Raw genomic sequence first — 25,266 nt, forward strand, 5'->3', positions numbered from 1 at the left:
CTGTTAAAGTAGTAGTAGGCAGTTGAGTGAAGTGTCCACTATGCAGCCAGTCTCAACAACAAATCAATTTCCAACAATTGCATAGTTGTTTTTATCCCCCTAATAGCAGCAGATTGTGCCAGTCAGTATGATAATAATCTGTCTTCATGAAAGTTACAAAAAAAACATTTGCTGCTATGTGGGGGTGAATATTGACCTTTTTATATTGGACTTCATTACATGTGAAATGTCTTTTGAAATGTATTCCCTCAGTATTGGATCCTGTCGAGAGATTATACCTCTCCTCATTCCCACGTCTTTCTCACAGGTGAACCCTAATAGCAGCCCTATATACCCAGCACTAGAGCCTCACTGGTAACTTCTGAGGCGAGTGAGTGCCTTGCTAATTGGCACAACAGTAGCCCAATAAATATAAACTAGAAGCACTTCAGCTACAGTGCAGGGCGATGGCGCAATCAAGGCTCCAGTACTCATAGCGGATATGGCTCTATACTCCGCGCAGCGTTTTCTTGCAAAATCACGCGTTTTTTCATTCAAGGACAAGCTGTGAGAATTTCCTGTTTGGACAAGAAGGGGCACTGAACTGCAAAATCATCAAAAACCCAGGACAATTATTTAGTAACCGTGTTTAAAATCGCTTCACTCGGTGCGATGTGCGACATGGCAGCAGTGTGATCTGGTCTCCTCCACAGGGGCAGTGCAAGCTCAGACTGAAGCCAGTCCGCATGTTGTTACCGCGCAGTGTGCCTTTAAAAGGTTGAACTCCACGCTACGGCTTCTTGGCATTAAATTGTTTTCCCAATCATCTGTCTACCTTGCAGCAGTGACATGGCATAGAGGCGGTCTGCTGTCAGCGGCATCCTGCACCATGGACGCTTTCCGACAGCCAGTAAAGCAGCGCTGGGCAGTCTGGGCTTTACCGAAAACGACGCTGCCCGCCGTGATTATCCTGCTGAACGCGGCGTCGGTGCTGAAGGCGGAGGACGACGGAATGGAGGAACTTGCCACTGAGAAAGAAGCGGAGGAAAGTCACCGCCAGGACAGCGTCAATTTGCTGACATTCATTCTGCTGCTGACCTTAACCATCCTCACTATATGGCTCTTCAAACACAGACGGGTCCGTTTCCTCCACGAAACCGGGCTGGCCATGATATACGGTGAGACGGATGAGGCTTTTTTATTTTTTTTTTTAATTTTTTATCTTGAATGCATCACCACCCCCACCTTCCCGTAGGCTTTGCACGATTCAGTCTCTCAAGTGGCGGTAGAGAGGCTGCACAGCGGCGATGGGAAGCTAAACCTCAGCACAGAGAGATGATGATTTAGTCTGTAGAGATGCACTGATATGCGCCATCGTTTTCGTATTTCCACACAATTCAAATTCTCACTTAATTGGCCGGGGTAGTGATAATTTCTAGAAGGTGCTCTCCGGGCTGCTGTGTCTCGTCTACTCTCCTCTAGGCTACAGCAGCGTGTGTAGGTTTATCCCTGCTAAAAATAACTACATACTCTTCTATTGTAGCTATAGGCACTTCCAGTGTGTCTGTGGTAACGTTACTCACTAGCGAGTTTACAATGACACTAGCGTAATCCTGATATTTTCTTTTATATCCTGTGGTATCAGTATAATCCTATATGATGTTATATATAGTGGATAGTTTTTTGTGATAGCCTACTTGTATAATATCCTTCTGAAATGAGCTATAGGATTAGGCTACTATAGGTCTTTTTTGTAAGGGATGTAGTCCGTGTTGAACTTAAATGAACTTTGCATTTTGTCTTCATGTAATGCATGTTTTGTATGTAGGTATTAAGGTATTAACCGGAACAACCAGTTAGTACAAGACTTGCTTGGTTTGTAGCATGCTGACTACTAACCCTAACCCAGCAAACAGACATAACACACTGACCTAACTAGTCAAAGAGGCAACCTTTTTCTTTGGTTATTAGGCTACAAAATACAAACTCTGACAATGTCATAGGCCTAAAGTGGAGAAGTCACATTCATCAGTCCTAAGGTCCGTCATCAGGTCTAGACGTATTTCTGTGCCAGTGACTTTTATCATGATCCAAGCCAGTGACTATTGGCACAATATGTGCTGTTTCACTTCTGCCGCTGAGTTAAATCATTTCACTGAGGCTGTCTAAGAATATGCTGGCCGCAAGGAATTAAGCCGCGTTACATCTGTACTGTGTTTTCCCGTCATACCTATTCTCTTAGCTTATCAGATTGACCCCAGTCTGTGCCACCAGTATCACTTATTAACCACAGAATTCAGATGGCAAAGATAGACTTTGCTTTGTTTTTCAGAAGGTTTCCTTTCTGGAATGCATCTGCTAATTAAAACCTTCTGCTGTTCAGAAAGTATGCTGTTTGCTGAGTGGCTGCACCCTAACAGTGACTGATCTCTATTGTTCTCCCAATTACGCTGCCTCCATGCTTTCATTTTAACTTGACTAATATGGACCACAAGCTACAGCAGATAGTTATGACCTGGTGGCATGTCAACCACTGAAGTTGACAGTCATAATTTTGTTTCTTCAACGCTGAGATGTACTGTTGCCAAAGGTGGGAACACAACCTGCTGAAGAATGCAGATGTAGTGTTTAATCTCTACATGATAGTAGTTTGAACTCTTGGATTGTATTTATTCCTTAGGTGGTGACATAAGATGAGACACATGTAAACTGAACAAATCTGTGCTACATACATTAGTAAGACATGTTGAATTACTATATGTCTGTATTACATCTATTATCATATATCTCTGCTAAGTTGTATGACTGTCAAAACCTGTACTTTTAGAAATACCATGTTTGTAGGTTCAATTTGATTATGAACTTTAAACCTGTTTTGTGGTGGGTCACACTGTTTGCCTTTCCTTTGTTGGACAGTCACCAGTATGAAGGTGCTGCCAAGTGGAGACCTGGTCACAATATTAATTTGAAATCCCTTCAGATGCTGTATTAATGCACAATGAGCAACTTTTTGTAAAAAAAACAAACAAAAAAAACCCCACAATAACTTAGGGGTTACCATGGCATAATCACCAAATGTAATATTTGTGGGTTTTAAGGGTTTGAAAGGTTCAAGTGTGCTTTCAGACACACTTGAAGTCTATGACTGTGGTGAATCAGGACAAAATGGTGATATTAAATATCTCAGTAATGGAAAAAGATACTGAACAGCAGTCTGTGGCATCGACTCAACGAACCGCAGGACCCACATCTTACAAAATGCTGATTGTCCTTTAATGGTACTTGCCAGTTCAAACACACGTAGCTGGAAAGAACCTGAACTTTGTGAACGTTGTAATCTGAGTAACAAGCGAAACCATTTTGCAGGGAATCTACACAACACACAATATCCTTCTCAATCTATTATTAGTGTTCAAAATCAAGACCAGGTCACCCTATGTCCATTACAGTGCTGTGTGTTTGTGCATGTGTGTGTTTAGACTACAGTGTGTGGTACTAACAGTGAATGCGGTGCTGGCTGCTTTGCCGTGTCTCCTGCAGATGACTACTGTCTTATCAGAGGATTTATGTTCTGTAACCGCCTGCCTTATTCCTTCTCCCTGGCTTTAGCTCTCCCACAAGCTTCCTTTTACAATCGCCCCATTTCTCTTTCTCGCTCTACCACTCTCCATGTGTCACTGCCTGATCCTGTTGTCTTGTAAGGCAAACTGATCTGGAAAATTACCTTAGTGCTGAGTAACTGCCTTACTGAGCTTGGCTTGGTGGCATTTATTTTTGGATGACTGTGGTTTTTTTTTGCCCTACATTCTCTGATTCATTGCAAAGGTTATACCCCTCTTCCACCTGGTTTACACCCAGCGTCATGACAATTTAGAGAAGAATAGCATGTTGGTAGAAAAAGATGGCAATACAGGAACATATTATGAAGGACTGATGTAGGTTTTAGCATGTTTGCATGGATTTAGAGCTTGGAACTGAACAAAATTGGATAAATAAGAAAGTTCAGAGATGTAAAATTGCAAACAGCTATGTATTCTGAGTACATGTGTCTGTTTTACTGTGCGGACGACGCTCACTGTCATCATCTCCTCTCAGGTTTGCTGGTAGGTGTGATTCTGCGTTACGGCATCCCTGCCACCAGCTACCACAACAAGACTCCACCAAGCTGCTCCCTGAAGGAAGGGCCTGTCAGCACCCTGCTGCTTAACGTCAGTGGCAAGTTCTTTGAGTACACCCTCAAAGGGGAGATCAACTCCCGTGAGATTCACAATGTGGAGCAGAATGATATGCTGCGCAAGGTAACCGTCAAAAACCGCCGTGGGAGTTTTGCATTAGTCAAATTTACCCAACTGCTGATGATCAAATGGCAATTACACCTCCTCTTAAATCTTCCAAATTTCACTTTATTCCTTCTTCTAATTTTCCAGGTTACATTTGATCCTGAAGTATTCTTCAATATATTGCTGCCTCCAATCATTTTCCACGCTGGATACAGTCTTAAAAAGGTAAGCGATAATGCGTCAAATTTAGCATGTGTGACAATTTCACCTCTTACTCCTCTCTACTCAAAAGCCTAATTTGGTAACACAGGGTTAATTGGTACGATGCGTGGTGACGTGAGCTGGTGGTGTGCTGTGGTCCAGCTGGGCATATCTGCTGCCACAAACTGCTGTCTTATTGGACAGATGGCTGGCTAAGAAAAGCTCTTATTGGCCAGGCTGTGGGAGTGCTCCGTGTTAACTGAAAATAAGCAGGCCTTTTGAGGGGAAGTCCAGACCAGATGTCTTTCGCTTCCTCTCTGACATTAGCCTGGCGCAGAAAAACGGCTGACATTGACAACACAGGCCGCTTCTCCTCCGATTGTTGCATAGCGCATGCACTTTTGGTATTTTCATGTCAAAAAGATTTGTTGTGATCAGGGATCCCTCGGGATTGCTCTCCCTTTCTCATTGTTAATCCTTCATCATATTATCTGTGTAGTTTATGACATGTTACACTTCTTTCTGTGGCTTTCTGTGGCAGCCCACAACTCTGGTTGTGGGCTGCAGAGCCCCGGTGTAGATGCATCTTTAGTGTCCTGTTCCTGAAATAACAAGAGAGTGAAACGAGGTGAAACAACACCTTGTGACATCTAATCCAGTGGCTTGGTGTGGAACAACTCAACCGTCTACATTGCACAGTAATGGATAACATCAGGGAGAGGTGAAGGAGGGAAATGGCACTGTGCTTTGCTGCAGTGTATAGCAGCTTATAAAAATCCATTCATTTGTAATGGTGAAGAGGTTGACGCCCTTAAATCACCTTTTCTGACTGTATTGTGTCACTGTCAGAACTGTTTACTCTGTGAAACTATTAGTGTGTATTTTCTAAAAGTAGAAGATGCCTCAAGTTGGGTCTTTTTTAAAATAATGTAATTCTCTCTAATAGTTTGTAGCTGTCTGTAAAAATAAGTATTGACCAACGTCTGTATTTCGTGTGAAATTATGATTCACGATGGAATTTGCTGAGTCAAACAACAGGCCTCAGGAAATGGGAAGCTAGAGTTCTTGTCGACCCGAAAGACCACAGCATAGTTTTGTTTTTATCATCTGTTGCGGTGGGAATTCATTTTAAACCCTTGTGTTAATAACCTTTGAGAGAGAGGGAGAGAGATGCTCAGTCGATGGCTCTAATGTTTAATTCTTCGGCTCTGAACTTGTCGATCCAGTTAACACTTTCTGTGTCTGTTGTGCTTTAGATAATCTTAATTTAGTAAATCAGACAGGATTGCAAATGATGTGCAAGTGTTGGTGTCAGTTGCTGTGTTTCATCTTATTAAGCTGCTGTAGAAGCTCTGTCTTGTATTTCCCAAAACATACCTGTCCCTGGATTTCTCTTGGTTTGATTGTGTTACATTTTGTTGTTTTTAGTCACAGAACGTCTCGCCAGAAATGTGAATATACTGTGGAAAAGGCTTATTTCCCAGAGAAATCTGAATAAGCGTTTCTGTCCATTTGGAAAGGTCCTCTGCTGCACAGAGAGGGGAGGACCTCAGCTACGGATGCGATCAGATCAGAGATTTGTTTTGCACTGCTTGTCTTGAGTCACTGTTTGTTTTACAACCGGTCATACTCCTTTGGGGCTGAATGTGTATTTGTGTTTCCAGCCCTCTTTGAGAGGGAGTCACTCGGCCTCCCGTGGCTAACAGTGACCCAGGGGGATCAGTTAAGTCCTCCAGTGGGAAAAGATGTTTCTATTGTAAAGGGAAATGATAGCACATTCAGTATGAGAATGAGAAAAGACACATTGTTTGGTTTCTGAGAATGGCACAGCGATGCTAACTCGGTATAATTCTGGTAATCTTGCGTATACAATGCATATTTTTCTGCTTCTTATTCCAGAGACACTTCTTCAGGAATCTGGGCTCCATCATAACGTACGCTTTTCTGGGCACTGCCATCTCATGCTTTGTTATTGGGTGAGTGTGTACTTTTTAGCAGTGTTTGTGAAACGGGGGGGTTAAAATCGGGAAGTTTGTGAATATCGACATTGTTTCCACTTCCCAATGATCTTAACTATTCATTGTGAGCTTGTGTGTTATCTGCTATTTAATCTTAAAGCGTGTTCTCTTCTCAATTCCCCACCCATCCTCAGAAACCTCATGTATGGTGTGGTCAAGCTGATGCAAGTGGTGGGACAGCTGACTGATAAGTTCTACTACACTGACTGCCTTTTCTTCGGAGCCATCATTTCTGCCACAGACCCAGGTACTGCACACACACACACACACACACACACACACACACACACACACACACACACACACCAGCCAAGAAAATGTGGTACAATTTATGTCTATCTGCATGAAAATATATATACCTTTGAGTCTGTGTCTCTCTTTGCTTTTCTCTGTTTGTGTGTAGTGACGGTTCTGGCCATCTTTAACGAGCTCCATGCAGACGTGGATCTCTACGCTCTGCTGTTTGGAGAAAGCGTCATGAACGATGCGGTGGCCATAGTGCTTTCCTCGTAAGTCGCAGCTCTGCCTTATCAAACCCAAATCTGTACCAGGTAGAGCACTTTCTCTCTGCAGAAGAAGATTAAGTTTCTCACTCTCTTTTTCCCTGGTGATGTCGAAATTCAACACTGAAGTGTGAGACAGAGCAGCACAGCGTTGCATCACTGGTCCCCTTGACACATAATAGTGCTCTGCCTCCCTCTATTGGACGCATGCTTCAAAATCACTTCCTACTGCAATGTGCTTGTACACTATTAAAATATTATGTTTAGAAATGAAACGAGCATATTTAATGATTATTGAAAAATGGGGTAGTTTGTGATGAATAATGAAAACAACCTCCTAAAGCATTTATTTTCTTTATTTCAGGTCTATTGTGGCCTACCAGCCCAGCGGAGCAAACACACACATGTTCGACGCCGCCGCTTTTTTCAAGTCAGTCGGGGTTTTCCTGGGCATTTTCAGCGGCTCCTTTGCCATGGGCGCCGTCACCGGGGTCGTCACCGCCCTCATATCCTTCTCTGATCCACGCTTCCAGCTGAAGCCACAAGCATTTTGAAAAGCAAAATATGAAGCTATTGTATTTTGCAGATTTTGGGACGGGGCCTGTGGAATAGTTGTGGTTAGTAAAGATCCAAGTGGTGTTGTTCTTTAACTCGGCTCCCCCACGTCACCAAGTTCACCAAGCTGCACTGCTTCCCGCTGCTGGAGACGGCCCTCTTCTTCCTCATGTCCTGGAGCACCTTCCTGCTCGCCGAGGCCTGCGGGTTCACAGGTGAGGAGGAGCAGGGCGAGGCTGGAGAGGGAAGTGGCTGGAATTTGGGAACTAGGCACTAGACATCTGTGGTACAGCATACAAAAAAAAAAAAGAACCTTTTGGGGTTAAATATGTATTTAAAATCATAGTACATAATGGTTTTATATCCCAGAACTGAACCCAGATAAAACCTCATAATTCCAAGTTCATGAGTTGTGGATAGAGCTGAATAACATAATTACAAACTGGCAAACTAAGTGATGATAAAGCATCCTCTGAGAATTGAATGCATCTGTTATACAAATTAAATATGACAGGAACTTGAATACCGATTATGTGCCAGATGTGCAGTAGATGAAATTAACAGATAACAATACACAGTAGCGAAGCAATAAGAGGATTGAAAAGCTAATCTTTGGTTATGTTGTTCTAATTGGGCACGGCAGTAGGTGAATTGTGCAATTGCGTATCCAAATTATACAACCTACACACTGCACTCTGTCTGTTGGAATTTCTGTATTTAGACCTCTGAATCTGTGTGTGTGTGTGTGTGTGTGTGTGTGTGGTCTGACAGGCGTCGTGGCCGTTCTGTTCTGTGGGATCACGCAGGCTCACTACACCTACAACAACCTCTCTGAAGAGTCCACCAAGCGCACCAAGCAGGTAACACTTGACCACTTCCTGCACTAGACTCCTCAGCCCTATTGTTTTTTTTAGCTGTTTTTGTTTTTACCCCTGATAATGTGAAAAGGGTTCTTGCCCCCGGGGCCAGATGGCCCAATGATCAGCCTGCTGTGACCTTAATCAGGCCCGTCTGAGGACATCCCTCCTGACACGACCGTTTTGCTCCGCAGAGGGGGTGCAGTCTTGAGGGTTAGGGTTATACAGATAAGCACGTAGACCGCATGCAGCATGAAATAATCTAGATCAGTGGTCGAAGTATCCTGGCAAGCCCCTGTTACTTGTCTTCAAAGATTGTTATATCTATGAAGCAGTTGGATATATCGGTGGCGAGGTTAAAGCGGTCCACACAGATTAGAACAGGAGCGGTGAAATTTCTTGTTCTCAGTTATTCTTATGGGATCAGATTGTTTGTATTTGCATTTGTCTGTGTGTTGGTGTGCTTGTTAAAAACAACCCCAACCCCCCTGTGCTTCAGTCAGCTCTGTAATGATCATGGCACCCACAGAGCCTGCCGCTCTGTCAGCTTGGGGAAACGAAACAAAAAAAAACTGCAATCAAAGCTTTCTAGATTCTGAGGAATAGACAAAGAGCTTAACTCGGAGAAGAGGGTTTTTTGGTTTTTTTTTAGAACTGCAATGTAAGAAAGCTGCTGTGCAATCCCCACACTGAAAAGGAAGTAAGAAAAAAAAAAGCTGTGGTTGAATTTGCATTTATTCATGTTCAGTAGTCTTTAAGATTTAAGAAGAGATTAAACATAAACAGACTTTAAGGCTCTTTCTCAGGGGATTTTGTTTATGTTTGTCTGATTGTGTTTTCTCACATTTTGTGAATTGAAATGATTATAAATCTGATGTTTTTGTGTATTCACTACTGCTGTTTTCTGTGCAGCTCTTTGAGGTCCTGCACTTTCTGGCTGAGAATTTCATCTTCTCCTACATGGGCTTGGCTCTGTTCACCTTCCAGAACCACATTTTCAGCCCCATCTTCATTGTAGGGGCTTTTGTATCCTTTCTGTGTTTTTCTGTTTCCAATTAAGTTTACTCCTCTCTCCCATATAAACAACTTGTAGTAGTATTTGATTTGTGCACAGCTGTAGAATTGGGCCATAGTTGACGACTTGGAGAATTTGGACTGCATGATGTCCCTGTACAGGCCACAGCTCCTGTTCAGCCTCCTGGACTCCAGATTAATTTAGCACTTAAGCCTTAAGTCAAGATTTCATTAAATCCCTTGTGCTGAATCTATGCTCCGTATGCCTCCGTTTTACTGAGTGGGCCAACACAGATAAACAAGACATGAGATAATTTTACTGTTTCACTTCAAACTATTCATAGTTCACTTTCCAGTATCAGTTGTCTCTGGAAACCCCCTGAATCTCCCCAGTGTTGACTGGGTGTTTCAACCGAAAACTGAAATGTTCCAGTCCTTGACCGCACCCTGCCTGTCAGATTGCCATCTTTATTGGAAGAGCCTCCAACATTTATCCGCTCTCCTTCCTTCTCAACCTTGGTCGCAGGCACAAGATCAAGGGAAACTTCCAACACATGATGATGTTTGCAGGTACAGGAAAGCTACATTGATTTCCTCACTGCATCAGACTGAATGTGACTGTGTGGTTCTCTAGTTATAGTAACTATGGATGTGACTCTCTGCAGGCTTGCGTGGGGCGATGGCTTTTGCCCTGGCCATCCGGGACACGGCCACCTACGCCCGCCAGATGATGTTCACCACCACGCTGCTCATAGTCTTCTTCACTGTCTGGGTGTTTGGTGGTGGGACCACCCCCATGCTGTCCTGGCTGCACATCAGGTGACGTAACTATTCAAATCTGTCGTGCTCTGCCCATTAGTGTCAGCTTTGTCTTTAAGAGCTGAGCTTGATAGCCAAGATGTAACATGGACAACTGAAAAACTTGTTTCAGACACATGTATATACAGTATAAGTGTTTGTATCAGCTTTAACTAAAGATAGCCATTTTTCTACAATTTCTTCACAATTCACATTATTGAATTTGATAGTTGTTTGGTGCGTGGTGGGATTGTCCAGGAGATGGGGCAAGAGATCTCCACTGCTGCTGGTCTTCCATCCAGTTCTTCCATGTAGTGATTTTTTAAAATTTTGTATTTCTTCTCCATCTTTCACTGTGGGAACTGCCGTAGGTTGTCCACTCTGGGATTGAACACTCTAGCACTGCCACTTAAAATCGAGATCATTCCTGAGCCAGAAGTGATACTGAGTCCACAGTCAAGTCAACTGTGAAGCAATTGTTTATAGCTACTACTATAGCACAAGCTGTCCCTTACTGGGGACACACTAAGATTCGCTATTTAGAGCTTTGCTAATATGGGTATCTTTCTGTTTGGAGGCTTGCCTCCCTCATTTTTGTCTGTCCAGGATGCATCCAGAGCTGCTATTTATCGAGATAAAGCGGATTACGGGCTCGTAATGTGTATGACAGCAGCTGCCTGGGCGAAAGGGCTCTGTTTAATATGAGTAATGCTGCCTCAGACTGAGCAGTAACTATTGTGTTTGTTGGGGTTTAGAGGGTTGCCAAAATCTCCCCATGAACTCATTGCCATGGTAACTGGGACATGTAGTGCATGGCAGTCAGATAGCAGCCATGCACATCTATGATCCTGATAGCCTCTGCGCTATCATATGCGCATTAATTTACACGTTTTATGTCTGTGTGGGGAGCAGTTTTAAAGCCCTGAGGACCTTGATGTTGGATTCAAATAGATGATGTGAAGAGATGAGTCTGCACTCACTGACAGTATAACCAGTCTGTCACTGAATAGTAATCAAAAAATGATTTTTCCTGGGTATGAATTCTGGGGGATGCTGAATATAAATTTTTCAAGATGAAATGTAATGTTTTTTTGATGAAGCGATAGCAAATGTATAGTGTGAGTGGAGAACCTGGTGTTCTCTGTTACTCTTTTTTTTTTTTTTTTTGGATGGTTTCTAAAGGAGGCAGGCCTGCACTGTATCACAGTGTCCTGACAGTGCAGCCATCTAGAAAGCAGGGAGAGAGAGATCCCACTGTGCCACAGCAGTTTATAGCAGTCACACTGGATCAGGGAAGAGCTGCTAATCCCTCAACTCTAATGCTGAGAATTTTAGGCCTTCTTAGCTGGTTGAAATTTGTATGGCATGTAGGCGTCGTATCTATAGTGGTGTTTGCTGAGGAAAGGGCAAAGCAATAACCGTTCAAATCCTGAGGTTGTTGATAATACACTTTCATTTCATTTTTTTTTTTTAATACAGTAAGCATTTTGTGTAAGGATTGCTTTAATATCTCGCCTAATTTATACTGGATTGTGGCAGAGCATCGCTGTATAAATTATTAAGCGTGTCAGACTTCTGTAGTTCTTCCATCTTGTGTTTTTTGTGTATCCCTGAACATCTGCTGAGTCTCTGTGCCGGGTCCAAGAATCAGTGCACATCCCCAAAACAGAGGATTTCTTAATGTACCATTATCAACTACGCTGATGAACATGACTGCGGTTTTAGCACATCTTTCTCTACCTGAGTTTGCTTGTTTGTGATACGACAGAGTTGGGGACAACAAAGCGTTGCAGAATCAACGACGCCATCATGAAAAGTGGCAGTACACCAGGTGCTGTATTATGGAGCTTTTTTCCTATCTTTAATCAAGAGCGTGGTCTTTCAATTTGAGAGCATGATTTAATGATTTCACGTTCAGATTTTGTAATGCTTTCCCTCAAACCCTGCCCTCGCACTCAAATAGCTCCTGCTTGCACTTAGATTTGCTCTGCTTCTGCTCAAACTGTATGCTTGCACTCAGATATAATGTTGCTTGCACACAGATTTCCTGCGCTCCAGCTTCAGCCCTTCTCCTCGCACTCAGGCTGCTTCTGTGCGCTCGTGAAACGTCTGCTCTCGGATTTCTTCTCTGCTCTCGGATTTTTTGTGCAACAACCCTGTCAAAATTCCCCAACCAATAGAATGCCAGGTGTAGTGTTGACCAATGAAATGATCCCTGCCTCGTTGCGGGTGCGTTCGCTTTACTTCTTAGAGCGTCCCGTACGGGCGGTTACTGTTTAACCGGGTTCATCCACTCCCGCCCTCCAGGGCTTTATTAAATACGACTTTTGGAATAAAAGGACAGTTAATGTATATACCAGCGACTGTACTTTTTCTTTTACTATAATAGCTACATAAAATAGTAGCCGTATAGCACACCGGCCTCCCGTCGGTGTGCTAGAGGGGAAAACGACGTCACCTTCATGACTCAGGAGTGGGAGTCTTGCGGATCACTGGCCAATATGGACTGCCAAAGTCAAGGACCTCAAGTAAGTTTTTTATTTTAATGGTGCTATTACTTCCTTCAAATTGAATTGGTTAAGTCATATTTGCGGCACAAGAATACATCCATGATAATATGCTTGGCTTTCAAGTGTTGTACGTTATGGGAACATTGTTGCTAGGCAACTAACAACAAAATGGACGCCGCCGTGTTTCTTTTTTTCCTGTATTTTAGTGTTTAGGAATGGGAAAAGTACCAACAGCAAAAGTAACCAGCTAACACATTAAGACAGTAGAAAACAAAAGTAAATTCAATGAGCAACTACATTTTAAAAACGCAATTGGTGTGTTGTGTATATATCCTTCTCTTCAAATGATGTTTACCGTTGCTGTGTCAAAGTCTGCTCTATCAGAAAGGTTTCACATATTGGAAATACGGTAAACACGTCCCCACTTGCAGGTATCATATTCATATCTGTAACATATCTACAATTAAATCAGTTACATTGCCTATTAATGACTTCTAAATGATTTTCAAAGCATTAGTAAATGATTTATTAAAAATTAATGAAGCCATTAATTAATGCTTATAAACCCAGTCAAACCCAGAGAAATTATGAGTAGCTAAATGTGTATCTCAATCTCCAGTAATCACGCTGTAGCATTAACTGAGATTGGAATAAATTGGAATAATATCTGTGACACAATTTAAGGATTTCCTCAGCTTTAACAGTAACAGACCCCTCATTGTTCAACTGGAAAGCTAGTGCTTAATGTCTGCAATGTAACTGATTTAATTGTAGATATGTTACAGATATGATACCTGCAAGTGGGGACGTGTTTACCGTATTTCCAATATGTGAAACCTTCCTGAGTCATGAAGGTGACGTCGTTTTCCCCTCTAGCACACCGACGGGAGGCCGGTGTGCTATACGGCTACTATTTTATGTAGCTATTATAGTAAAAGAAAAAGTACGGGCGCTGGTATATACATTAACTGTCCTTTTATTCCAAAAGTCGTATTTAATAAAGCCCCGGAGGGCGGGAGTGGATGAACCTGGTTAAACAGTAACCGCCCGTACGGGACGCTCTAAGAAGTAAAGCGAACGCACCCGCAACAAGGCAGGGATCATTTCATTGGTCAACACTACACCTGGCATTCTATTGGTTGGGGAATTTTGACAGGGTTGTTGCACAAAAAATCCGAGAGCAGAGCAGAAATCCGAGAGCAGAGCAGAAATCCGAGAGCAGACGTTTCACGAGCGCACAGAAGCAGCCTGAGTGCGAGGAGAAGGGCTGAAGCTGGAGCGCAGGAAATCTGTGTGCAAGCAACATTATATCTGAGTGCAAGCATACAGTTTGAGCAGAAGCAGAGCAAATCTAAGTGCAAGCAGGAGCTATTTGAGTGCGAGGGCAGGGTTTGAGGGAAAGCATTACAAAATCTGAACGTGAAATCAATAAATCATGCTCTCAAATTGAAAGACCACGCTCTTGATTAAAGATAGGAAAAAAGCTCCATACTGTATCTGAACATGAACTCTCCTTCACTGCACATGGTGGTGGGAAAGCGTGTGGTTGCTTCAAATGCAACTCTTTCTTTTCATTGTTCACTTCTATGGGGCTGGTAAAAGGGAACCTATAGGGAACCTATAAGGACTGGAATGGTTGAGACAGAGTCCAAGATTTTGCTTGTCTTGGCAGTCAGTCAAAGATCTGTGTTTAAAATGAACATATGGGATTTGTTTTAGAGGCTGGGTTGGTTTCAGATTAAAATGAAATGGATTTGGTTCCTGAGAAATAATCTTTTGAAAAAGTGGGTTCATGGACAAAGTTTGAAACCCACTGAGATGATACTGTGTTAGACACAAGCCCAGCCCAGGTGGAGGCTTTGCTCCTAGTGGAGTTACTATAGCATGTTCAAGTGCTTATTCAAGCCTTTCTGTGCCTGAGGCGGGCAATGTAGAGAATTTGTGAGACGGCCTGCTTTCCTTTGTGTTTCGATGGACTGTCCCACCAGATTTTCACACAGAAGTGTGAAGGACAAATCACACACTGTGTTCCCTGGAAACCGTTCAACAGACCAGTGTGAACTGATCTGAAAAGCAGAGGCAAAAGAGGAAGGAGGCAAGGTAACATTAAGCATACATGAAAAAACCCTGAGAGCTGGATCATCATGGTTCCTCGAAGTTAATTTTTACTCTCTTGAGGGCTCCAAGTCTTTGCTCAAGAATAGAAAACTAGAAAAGTAGTCACTTGTGAGGACCATTTGATGGCCTTAAGGAGGGAAGGGAATGCTTTTCAGGATTAGAGCTAGGATTAGAGGTTAGTGGGTGAATGCAAGACAGTGGAACATCCTCACTAGTACTGTATATACTATATGTGTGTGTATATACGCGTGAGCCTGGTCTATATTGTCTCTTATCAGAGGAAACTTGTGCTGGCCTGTGCTCCTCTTTTCTGGCGCTCCCGACGGTTGTCAGTGAGCCTTGATCTTGGGTCATTCCTCCCAGATCCTTCCTGATGCAGTCCCAGCAGGCTTTTCACCTCTTTGTTTTGCCAGGTCCTCTGACCTCCATGCAACCTCAACCCCCCGGGGATCTGGTGAGGGGGCCCCGCACTTCCCTCTCTCTCTCCCCCTCTTACCTCTCCTGTAAGGCATGTAGAAGCCCTGTAGAAGAGAGGGAGCAGATCCTTAGAGACTTGAGGCTTTTGGATAGTTTGACACTCTTGGTCTGCTTCTCCTCTAGCCATTGGAATGGAAACTAGAAAGAAATATGGTTTGTTTCAAGTTGCGTATCTACTCCGAAGTGATAGTTTCTCTGTATGGCTATCATGGAAAAGATGTTTAGAAAGAGCTCACTGTCTGTAGAAAACTATACACAATGCACCTTGTATGAGATAACTCAGGCTGAGTGATAGCCGAACCACCTATAGTGCCAGTTGTAGTTTGGGGTTTCAGATATAACCATGAAAGGCTACTCTCTTGTGCCTTGGCCTCTGTCCATATGGATTAGACTCCATTGCTCAAAGGGAACTGTTCCAGAGCTTATGTGAATTGAAAGTGTTATGTACCGCTTAAAATCTGCTTGTGTTCAGTTTAATCCATCTCTGCTAGGAAAGAGACACCGAGGGGAAATTGTCCAACAGTGACGATTGAAAATAGGTGCTACAGTACCCATAATTGAATTCTGTGTGTGTTGAATTTCTGTTTGTGTTATTACTTAAATCTGCTAGTTCTGTTTAAGATAAAATTAATTGGAAAAGAAAACAAGCAAAATGTGTATTTGATGTTAGTCGGAACACACACACACACACACACACACACACACACCAATAATAGTTCAATCACATGATGGCGTGAAACCTAGTATGAATGCGTTTTCAGTTCTTGCATGCTCAACTGTCTTTCTATCATGGGTTCATGGGTGAACTATTAGTATTTTTCTGATGGGCGATATGTGGATCTGTGAACATCACTGGCTTGTTTTTAAGGTTGGTGGTTTTGTTGTTTTGACATATTACTGGGGCAAATCCCAAAACATATTTGCTCTTCCAAATCTCTCCCTCGCTCCCTTTCTCTGTTTCTCTCTTTCTCTCATACACACACCACACGCACTTAACTGTTTTTTCTTCTTCTTCTTCTACTGCAGGGTTGGAGTGGACCCGGATCAAGACCTGCAGCCCTGTGGAGACAACTTCCAGGTCCTGCATGGGGTGAGGCTCTCGCTCAGACCAGAGTCATTACTGCTTAAAGTCGGTGTCATTTCACTCTGCTGTGTTTCTTGCTGTTGTATCTGGAACTGTAACAGTCAGCAAGTTTAGGAAGATGCACATAAATTGCTCTGTTTCTCATGGAAAATGGAACTGAATTGACTGAGATTGCAGAAGCAGAATGGTTTCATCGCTATGACTCAATGCTACGAGTGGGTCAATGATGATGACTAATTTCCACAGAGATATTGTATTGTTTTTTATGTTGGGCCTCATCCAGCCTGTTGAGCTCTGTCTTATCACATCCTAGTGTCCCATGCTGCTGTTTATCGACCCAGGGATGGGAGTATGTATGTAGGTGGGGAGGTGGGGGAGGTGCTGGCCACCATGGAGCTGGAGTGTGATGTTACCGTTTACACTGTTGAGATTACCAAAGACGGATTATAATAATGAGGTGTTTACCTACAGGGGCTTCTCCTAATTCTTCTCAGTCCTGTTATATTTACCCAATGCTAAATAGTTTTCCACAATGAACGCCTCAACACTGGGTGGTCTGTCACTCAGACGTCGCAGAGGTTTTGTAATGCAAAACATCACTCACATCCTGAAGGCTCCAGGTGTCGCAATACAGGGTTCACGACTGGAAAAACGCGTTGGCTTAGCAAGTCTCCAGGGTGAGAATATGATGACATCTCCATGTATTTTTCTCTAGGATGGGACGCAGGCTGAAGGGCAGAGTAAAACCAAACAGGAGAGTGCCTGGCTCTTCAGACTGTGGTACACCTTTGATCACAAGTATCCTTTCTGTGTCCTGCTTTACTGAACCAAAGAAAGAATGAGTTGTCTGATTCGCTTTCAACCCCTGAGGTAATTAACTTTTTTTTGAACCGCCACAGCTCTTTGTAGTAATCTCAACTCTCATTCCAATCCAGGATGATTTTCTGAGGATTTCTGGGGCTCATTTTCTCCATGTAGCTTTTCAGACAAACATTATACAAGCGATTGAAGTCAGTCTCTCATTCACTGTCTATGTCTGGCTGTTCAAAGATAGATTGGACCATCCTAGGCATAACAAATATGAATTCATAAAATGGTGGGTATCCCCTCTCAGTTTGGCTGCAAAATCAGACTTGAGTAAATGTGTTTTCCAGCTCATCCTCCCACTTCCTTTCTCCTTCCTTCACAGCTGAACAATTGCCTCCCCAGGTGGCTGATTGTGTAGCGGCTCTTGCGCGGGGCAGCTGTGTTTTACAGTGGGGACTTTCTCCATGGTGACACGTGCTAGACGCAGCTGAGGTGCGCCGGGTTCAGTCCTCTTATGTCCCAGCCCGGGGTAGGGTGAGGTAAACATATATGACATAGGGCCTCGGTGCCCGGTGTGGCGGGCTTTCTGGTGTGAGGCTCTTTATCCGTGGGTAGTGGACTGTGGAACTTAACCTACTGAGAGGTTAGCCATACTACCTCAGATACATGTAATCCTGTCTGCTCTAGTCATGCTAAGGGTTTGGTTTCAGTTTGAACATAATGCACGTTCTGACAGAGAGCGGACTGCCTTCCTCCCCGAAGGAATGAGTAACCTAATCATTTGCACAGGGCATCGGGCTTTCCCACACTGGAATAGCGCTTGACTAATTAGAAACAGAGGGACAGTAGTCTCGCTATTTTGCGAACACTGTGCTGCATTGCTGCCAACCATCAAAAAATTCTCTGCCCTCAGCTGCTCACAGGATCCCATACAGTTTTAAACAAAGGTCCTGCTCGTGCACATCCTCAACAATATTAAGCCATAATTCATCAGTGGAAATTTAGTTGTCTTCTCTTTCTAGAGTGAAAGAGCTTCTTAGTTTGTCATGTGCAGTGACCAGATAGCTGGCAGCGAGTTCCCAGATAAAAGGCTTTTTTATCAAAGCACACAGCTACAGTGATGTAGTTCGCACTGGAATTGACGCCAGCGCTCACTGATAACATCACAGCATCCTCTGATATGAACATAAAATGACCTTTAAATCCAAAAGAACCATGCCCAAAATTATGACAAGAGCCATAAACTGGGAAATGCACGTGAATATGTGAAAGAGAGGTATTGCCATGAAAATGAGAGTAAAGTAAAATTTTGGGATTTTCTTTTTAATTTTTCCCTTTACAATAACTGAGTATGTTTTAGATTTAAAGGTTTAGTCTCCTTAATAATTGCCCAGCTATCTGAAGCCCATCCTGACACACAGCGGTCCGCCCCTCACCACCACTCTGCCCAGCTGCTGCGGACCGCTGGCTCGCTGTCTGACCAGCCCGCAGGCATATGAGGTGAGTACTGTCAACACACACACACACACACACACAACAGTATGGACACAACAAACACACGCTGACACTCTTACATGAACGATGACCCCAAAAAAAAAAAGCATGCTCATACTACACACTCTTACAAACCCATTAACTGGACATTGTGCAGTCAGAGGTTTTTTCAAAGTATCAGACATTTTTCTAGAGATGATCAACATACCAAGAATCTGCTGGCCTTTTGTTTCACAGCATAATTAACTGTGAAAAAATAATTTGCTGCTGCTGACATAAATAAGCAGGATTTCCTGTTCAGATGAAGTGTTTCTCATAACCAAAGCCATACCATGATTCTGTGAAAGGAGAGAAAGTGTTTTCCGCTGGCTTTACAATGTGTTATCTATAAAATGACAGCTATAGATTTTACCTAATTTCAGACTTCAGCCCTGTTGCTCACAAATGGGAAGGCTCTGTCTGTGAATACTGAGGATTTTCACTCGGTAGCATTATAATATTGTGAAAGTATTTTCAGTGCCTGCCAGGAACACACAAAGCAGCAAGGCCTTCAAGCAACAGAGAAAATGGACGGGCGAGAAGCCTTTTTTGCATCTAGAGTGTACAAAAGGCCCATTCAGCACCGCCTCAATGATCATCACTGTTCTGAAAGACATTGTGTTCCCATATTTTAAACACAGAAAACACCCATTGACAGGATGGTCACACTTGGATTCACTTTGGCAAATTCCCCTATTCATTTCCTTCGAAATACTTTCACATAAGGTAGATTCCACTTGTCTCACTTTTGGCCGACATACTCTCCTTTCACAGTGTCCCAAAGAGTCTGACGCAGCCCTGCTACAACATCTGAAAACTTCTGTGTTTAAAGAAATAGATTTTTCTCATTATAAATAATTCTGTCTAACTTCTCCATTCCCTGCAAGTTAAGTTCAGTCAGCTGTCCACTTCTCTGAATGTCTTTCTCACTCACTCTGTGCTCGTCTCTCTTCGGGTCACTGTTTGTGTGCCAGCCTGGACCGACAGCCAGGCGAGCCGTGAATTTAGGTGCTTGTTCACATAATCAGGACTGCCCAGTGTTCAGTGTTGCAAAGTGGAGAGAGAGGATTAAATAAAGCTCTTCGCCTGGTTCTTCAGTTATGGCTGTTATGAAATGTGAATAAAACCACCCAAAAACAAAGCTGATTTTGGTTCTCAATGACCTTAAATTATAGAATATTATAAAATACAGTATGTTTTTAGAATATATTTCCCAAGCTCTAGTAAGCTTTGAAAAGATACTTAATATAGGGATACATTTTGTTTCTTAACAGTGTCTATATGTTTAATTGTGTAATATAAAGTAAAGGTAGCCAGGCTTTTGCCTTCAAGGCCTTCAAGGCTTTTGAAATTGGGCTAGCAGAATCAGTATTATTAGAATCAGTTTTATTATTATAAAACAGTTGTGTCTCCAGACTGTTTGTTTATATTTGAAAGTAACTGTAACCTTTTCAACTCCATAAAAAGCCTGATAGATTTTATTTGGATTCCCATTCTTTTTTTTTTTTTGTTTCCTCTCAGATAAATGTTGGGGCGGAGGGGTTATGTAATCGTGATTATTATTTTTTTTTTTAAACCCTTCATCTGAGTAATCCTTGTGTTGACCCAGCACAAACTCATCATGTGCTCCAATTTATTTCCCCGGGGACAAGTGCTGCTTATCGATTCTCAGCCAGTCAAACCCAATTAGAGCTGTGAAAGCCTCATGTGTGTGAAAGCCATAGTGTGAGAACTGTCCATTCCTTATGCAGATGCAGTCTCTGCTCTTACATTGAGTATATCCGCACAATTCTAAATCCATTTCACAGGAAGACAAGCGACTTCAGTGTGTGGATAGTTTGTGTTTGATGTGCATCTAATGCAGCCTTCCATGGTTAAGCCTTTTGTTTTAACTGCAGTTTAATCCCATTGCTACACACAAACTAAGTGGAAGTCTCTTCCCTTCCCTTGTATTTTTGTGAATCCATAGTGTCCCTTATGAGCCTTTGCACTGTTAATGTCAGTCCGTCCTGTTCACTGTCTGTTCATGCCACATTTATACACACACTATGCCTGTAGTGTGTGTGTGTCGCTCCCTCGCTCCCCTCCCTCCCCTCATGTTTCACTGTGGATGTGTTTGCAGAACCACGAGCAGCTGAGGGACCATGACTCGGACCTCATCCTCAACGACGGCGACCTGACCCTCACGTACGGCGACACGGCCATCACGGCCAACGGGGCGTCCGGCGGGGCCGACGCAGCTGGGGGGTCGGGCTGGAGCGTGAACGGGAAGAGGAGCGGCAGCACCTCCGAGGAGGCTCTGGAGCGGGAGCTTGACTCCCGTGAGCAGGAGCTGCTGAGCCGCGGCACGCGCCTCGTCTTCCCCATCGAGGATCACGTCTGACCCCCCCCGCCCCCCACACCCGCGCCATCGCCTCGCTGACCCCAAAACCGCCTCGCCCTCGACTCTCCACATACCTCACTCCTGCGGGCGGAGCGTCCAGTCCTTCACAGAGATCAGATGCAGTGGAGAGATGGGAATAGACAGAGGGGGGGATGAGGAGAGGGTTCAGATCGACTCTGAGCTCCGGGCCGAGGAGCGGAGCTGAAGAAGGAGCATTTCATCGTCATTACTGAACTGGAGCGGAGGCTCCAGGAGACACGTGTCCCCTAAAGCAGAAGAGGAACACTCCATGCTGTTATACTGTGATTCAGTCTTACTGATTCTTTCTTTTTTGTTTTTCCCCTGCATAAATAGGAGGGAAACCCTTATGCAGGATTTAGGGACAATATACCCTCATGTGAGAATCAATCTCTGCACTTTTGAATATGTAATATTTTGTGTGTTCAGTTTCAGTTGAAAAGAAGTAGAAAATGAAATTATGCCAGTCAGCGCGCTCTCATCATGTGTCTTGACCAATTTGTCTTCACAGTATATCAATTAACACTGAGAAAATGCTGAGCGGCCTCTTAACTTGCTGTTTTGAAGCTCATTATCAACCTCAGCAACCATAGCCCATTAAGATACTGCAACGAGGCTATGCTATACGAACATTACGTCTCTATTCTCTCTTCAACTTGTACCATACATGTGAAACTGCTGACAGACCGAGGTTCAGTGAATGTGGTAGTGAAGATCTCCTTACATTCACACACAAGCATCAGTGTGGTGGAGATTCTGGCTTTTGAGCACAGAAGAGGACAGTGAATGTTTTGCCCGCTAACTACCGCAATCTCTCAAGGATGAATTGACACGGATGAAGAATGCAAGCATGTAAATACAATGCCGATCTTTGTTTGTCCGCAGTGGAATCGCTCCTTTCAACGCATTACGTCTCATGACTGTTACGGATAACCTTTGTGCATCTCATCTTTGTTGTATTTCTTTGATCTACAGTTTTTAAATGTGCAGTGCAGGCAAATCTTTTCACCCCAACGTGAATATTGATCCTGTGAAAAGGAACGTAACAGTTTTTCTGCCAATTACCTTGAAGTCCCTCTTGAGATAATGCTATTATTCCATATTGTCATGAGATATGCACTGTAACAAAATATAAATGCAGGGTTATGAAGGGGAGGCCTGTATCATAATTTGGAATCATTTAGCACAAATGCCATATCCCATTAAAAAATAATAAAATTTTCAGATGCCTCCATTTAGGCTAAATTAAGGAACTGGTGTGTTGACAAGCTTGCACAAGTTCCCTTGCTTTGAGCCCATACATGTAAGAGCAGTAAGAGCAGTAAGAGCAGTGCAGCGCAGTATAGGGAAGGATGCAGAGCAAAACCTCAAACTCTAGCACTGACCGCCTGACAACTTGAGGTTTAAGGGCGAATCCTGTTTCCAGACATTCTAAAGTGAAACTTGGGGCCCCAAGTTAAATGAAATCATAACTGTATAATTATACAAGTGCAACTTTTTAATTGCCAAACATAATTTTAACCATCAGAGATGGTTATTAGATGTATCTATTTTAAATGGAAGAAATGCTGGCACATAATATCACAGCAGTATTTGCCCACCTTGTCAACCTAAATACCCCCCTGCCAAATCAATTTCTACCCCCATACTGTGCTGTTGTATTTGTTAGCATCTAAACTGAATTATATCAGCTCTTCATAGTAGTCTCATCAATCATCAGTATGCAGGTAATTTATTGGAGGTCTTGGAAATCTGTCGTCTCACCTATTTTTGCCTGAACCATGTTAGCTCCTGGGTTTACTGTGATATCTAGGAATAGACGGACAAAAATTCCAACAGTGGGCTACTTTTCAAACCCAAAGGGAGCCGTGTCCTTACAGGTGACCTGTTCTTGTTTTGGAGCCTTGAAGTTTTTAAGGACTGAGCTCAAATTTGCCACCAGACACCAATGTTCATTGTCACTGTTAAGGAAGCGACAACTGCAAATTATATATCATCAGACTCTGAGTTTTGCAGAACTTGATCCAATGTTGTTTTTTTTTGTGAAGGTCTTTAGTATAATCACATCCAAACCACAGTTGTAATTGCTATGCTTCACCCATAAACATGGCAGTTACTGCACACAAATAGCTGCAATGAAGGAACTTCCCTAAAGCCTTGATTGAATACTTCTTTCCTGTAAAAATGCTGTTCACTGATGCATATGGGAACGTGTTGTTCTCTGTAGCATACTGCATTACAGAAAATGATGTGAAACTCCTAGAGTTGGGGTTTCGTTTTGAAACCCAAATGAACGCATGTTGTCTCAACATTAGATCCTTCTGCTTAATGCAGGCGTACTACATCAAACATAGCCAACAATGATATAATTTCATATGAGGGCCTGTTCCTATCACCACTAATGGTACCCGTCCTTTTTTCCTCTAGAACAGTTTAAAAGAGGAAAAAAGGTTTAAAGATGACCTCTAACACACAAATCCTGTTTATATGCCACAATGACTGAAAGCTTCCTAATGACACTCTCTGCACTAGTTTCTTCTCTAGCATTTTCCACAACAGCCCACTGAGCCCTGTTATTTTCCAGCACATTGATTTGCGGCACTCCACAGGTTACTGCTCCATGTGAACTATAGAAAGCTTTAGTGATTTATACAGCAGCGATTATTGATTCTGTGGTGACCTTCCAACCAGTTTCCCTCACTGTGTATGTAGGGAACCCTTGGGAAGTCCTCCTAGGCATCATTACTATGAGGGGAAATATTTGGTCTCCCACATCTCTTTTTTTTTCTGAGGCTGTTACATTTAGCTCCTATCCAACAAATGTAAATAGTAGCGATGCAAGTTATCAGGCAGCCTTTTTCTGGGTCTGTGGAGCTGTGTAGGACCAGCTCCAGTTGTGCACTATAGGAGATGAACCCAAACACCTTCGGTTAGTGCAGCTGCAGTTCGATGCAGCTTGCTCTTAGGGGGAGGGAAAGAGGTTTTTCTGTTGTTTTTTGTGTTCCAGACTGGCACATTTTCTGTTCCATTTGCCAGGTCTATAATGCATTTGAACACTAAATGAACCGCCCCCGCCCCCCTGCTCAAATGCACCGCACGGCACGCGTTTGGTTTTGTGTTTTCTCCCCAGAATGCACAACAGGCACTTCACAGTGGCTCCTGCATATATGTATGAGTACATGAGGGCAAGTGTGAAAGGCGCGATTGTCTTGACTTGAATCTGAGACAGACGCACAAGGGAGAGCCCCGCACGAGTGTTATAGCTCAGCGGGCGCTCCAATGGGGAAATGAATCGGGTTATGCAATCGGCTGCCAGCTGTAGGGACTCTGGGTCATTTTAACTCTAAAGCTTGAGTGGGAAGTCATGTTAAGCACCGTGCTCTGTCAAACATCTCCCTCCACAGTCTGCTGCAGAGGCGTGCCTGTATCTGGAGCTCTTAACATACTCACTTGTTTGCCATTTTGTCTCAACAAGCCATTGTCATTAGGCTTGGGTTCACACTTGGACATTTTCCCAGCCATGCTAATGCTCTCTCTAGCTCTCTGTGATGCTCATAACAGCTAAATACACCGTCCCCATATTACTTACAGCAGATATTACGAGTATCTCTGGATTGTGAAAAACATAGACAAAACTGTGATAATAATGCCCATGTGTCAGTTGTCTGTTGAGGATTATTTCCCTACAATTCCTGTCAACTAACATAAGTAAAAAAAGAGAGCGAACCAGAGCTTGCATATATAGACATGTCTAGAATAAACTGACTAGAAGGTCTATGTTTTTATTCAAGATGTGGGAGCACTTTATGGACAGCAACATAATGGATATCCCAAATGGTCGCTACAGGCAAATGAGCAGAGTTTGGCACTTTACCTCAAGTTGAGGACACTCGTGGGACTCTTATATAACCTTCATGTGCACTCTCTCTCTCTCCAGACTGTTGTGCTATCACTTTGTCTGTAGATCTTGCTGGCTATCCTTACATGCTGTCTGTACTTGAGAAATATGAGATGTAGCTAAACTGTCAATAATGTGCACCTGTTGTTTCTAGTTGCAACAACCGGCTGCCAAGTTCTACCTGCAATGTTTTGCATGTCAACATGTTAATTAAAATCATTTGAAATTATAAG

The 25,266-nt window shown here is 43.1% G+C and overlaps 1 protein-coding gene across 2 annotated transcripts; it reads left to right on the top strand.

Annotated features, from left to right (window-relative positions):
- The first annotated feature begins 794 nt into the window (after window positions 1-794).
- slc9a7 (solute carrier family 9 member 7) lies at window positions 795-25,210 on the top strand. 2 transcript variants are annotated; one of them, XM_071923420.2, is made up of 17 exons: window positions 795-1,157; window positions 4,075-4,277; window positions 4,407-4,484; window positions 6,360-6,436; window positions 6,613-6,725; window positions 6,882-6,987; window positions 7,346-7,487; window positions 7,646-7,751; window positions 8,308-8,396; window positions 9,306-9,419; window positions 9,866-9,977; window positions 10,073-10,226; window positions 11,974-12,036; window positions 16,337-16,400; window positions 17,110-17,192; window positions 18,596-18,701; window positions 20,857-25,210. In XM_071923420.2, the coding sequence occupies exons 1-17, from the start codon at window positions 869-871 to the stop codon at window positions 21,115-21,117; spliced, it is 2,160 nt and encodes a 719-aa protein (XP_071779521.1). In that variant the 5' UTR covers window positions 795-868; the 3' UTR covers window positions 21,118-25,210. The 2 variants fall into 2 exon arrangements, with proteins under 2 accessions (XP_071779521.1, XP_071779524.1); XM_071923423.2 differs by lacking the exon at window positions 11,974-12,036.
- Window positions 25,211-25,266: the final 56 nt, after the last annotated feature.

Source organism: Centroberyx gerrardi, chromosome 9, assembly GCF_048128805.1.
Source record: "Centroberyx gerrardi isolate f3 chromosome 9, fCenGer3.hap1.cur.20231027, whole genome shotgun sequence".
Lineage (NCBI taxonomy): Eukaryota > Metazoa > Chordata > Actinopteri > Beryciformes > Berycidae > Centroberyx > Centroberyx gerrardi.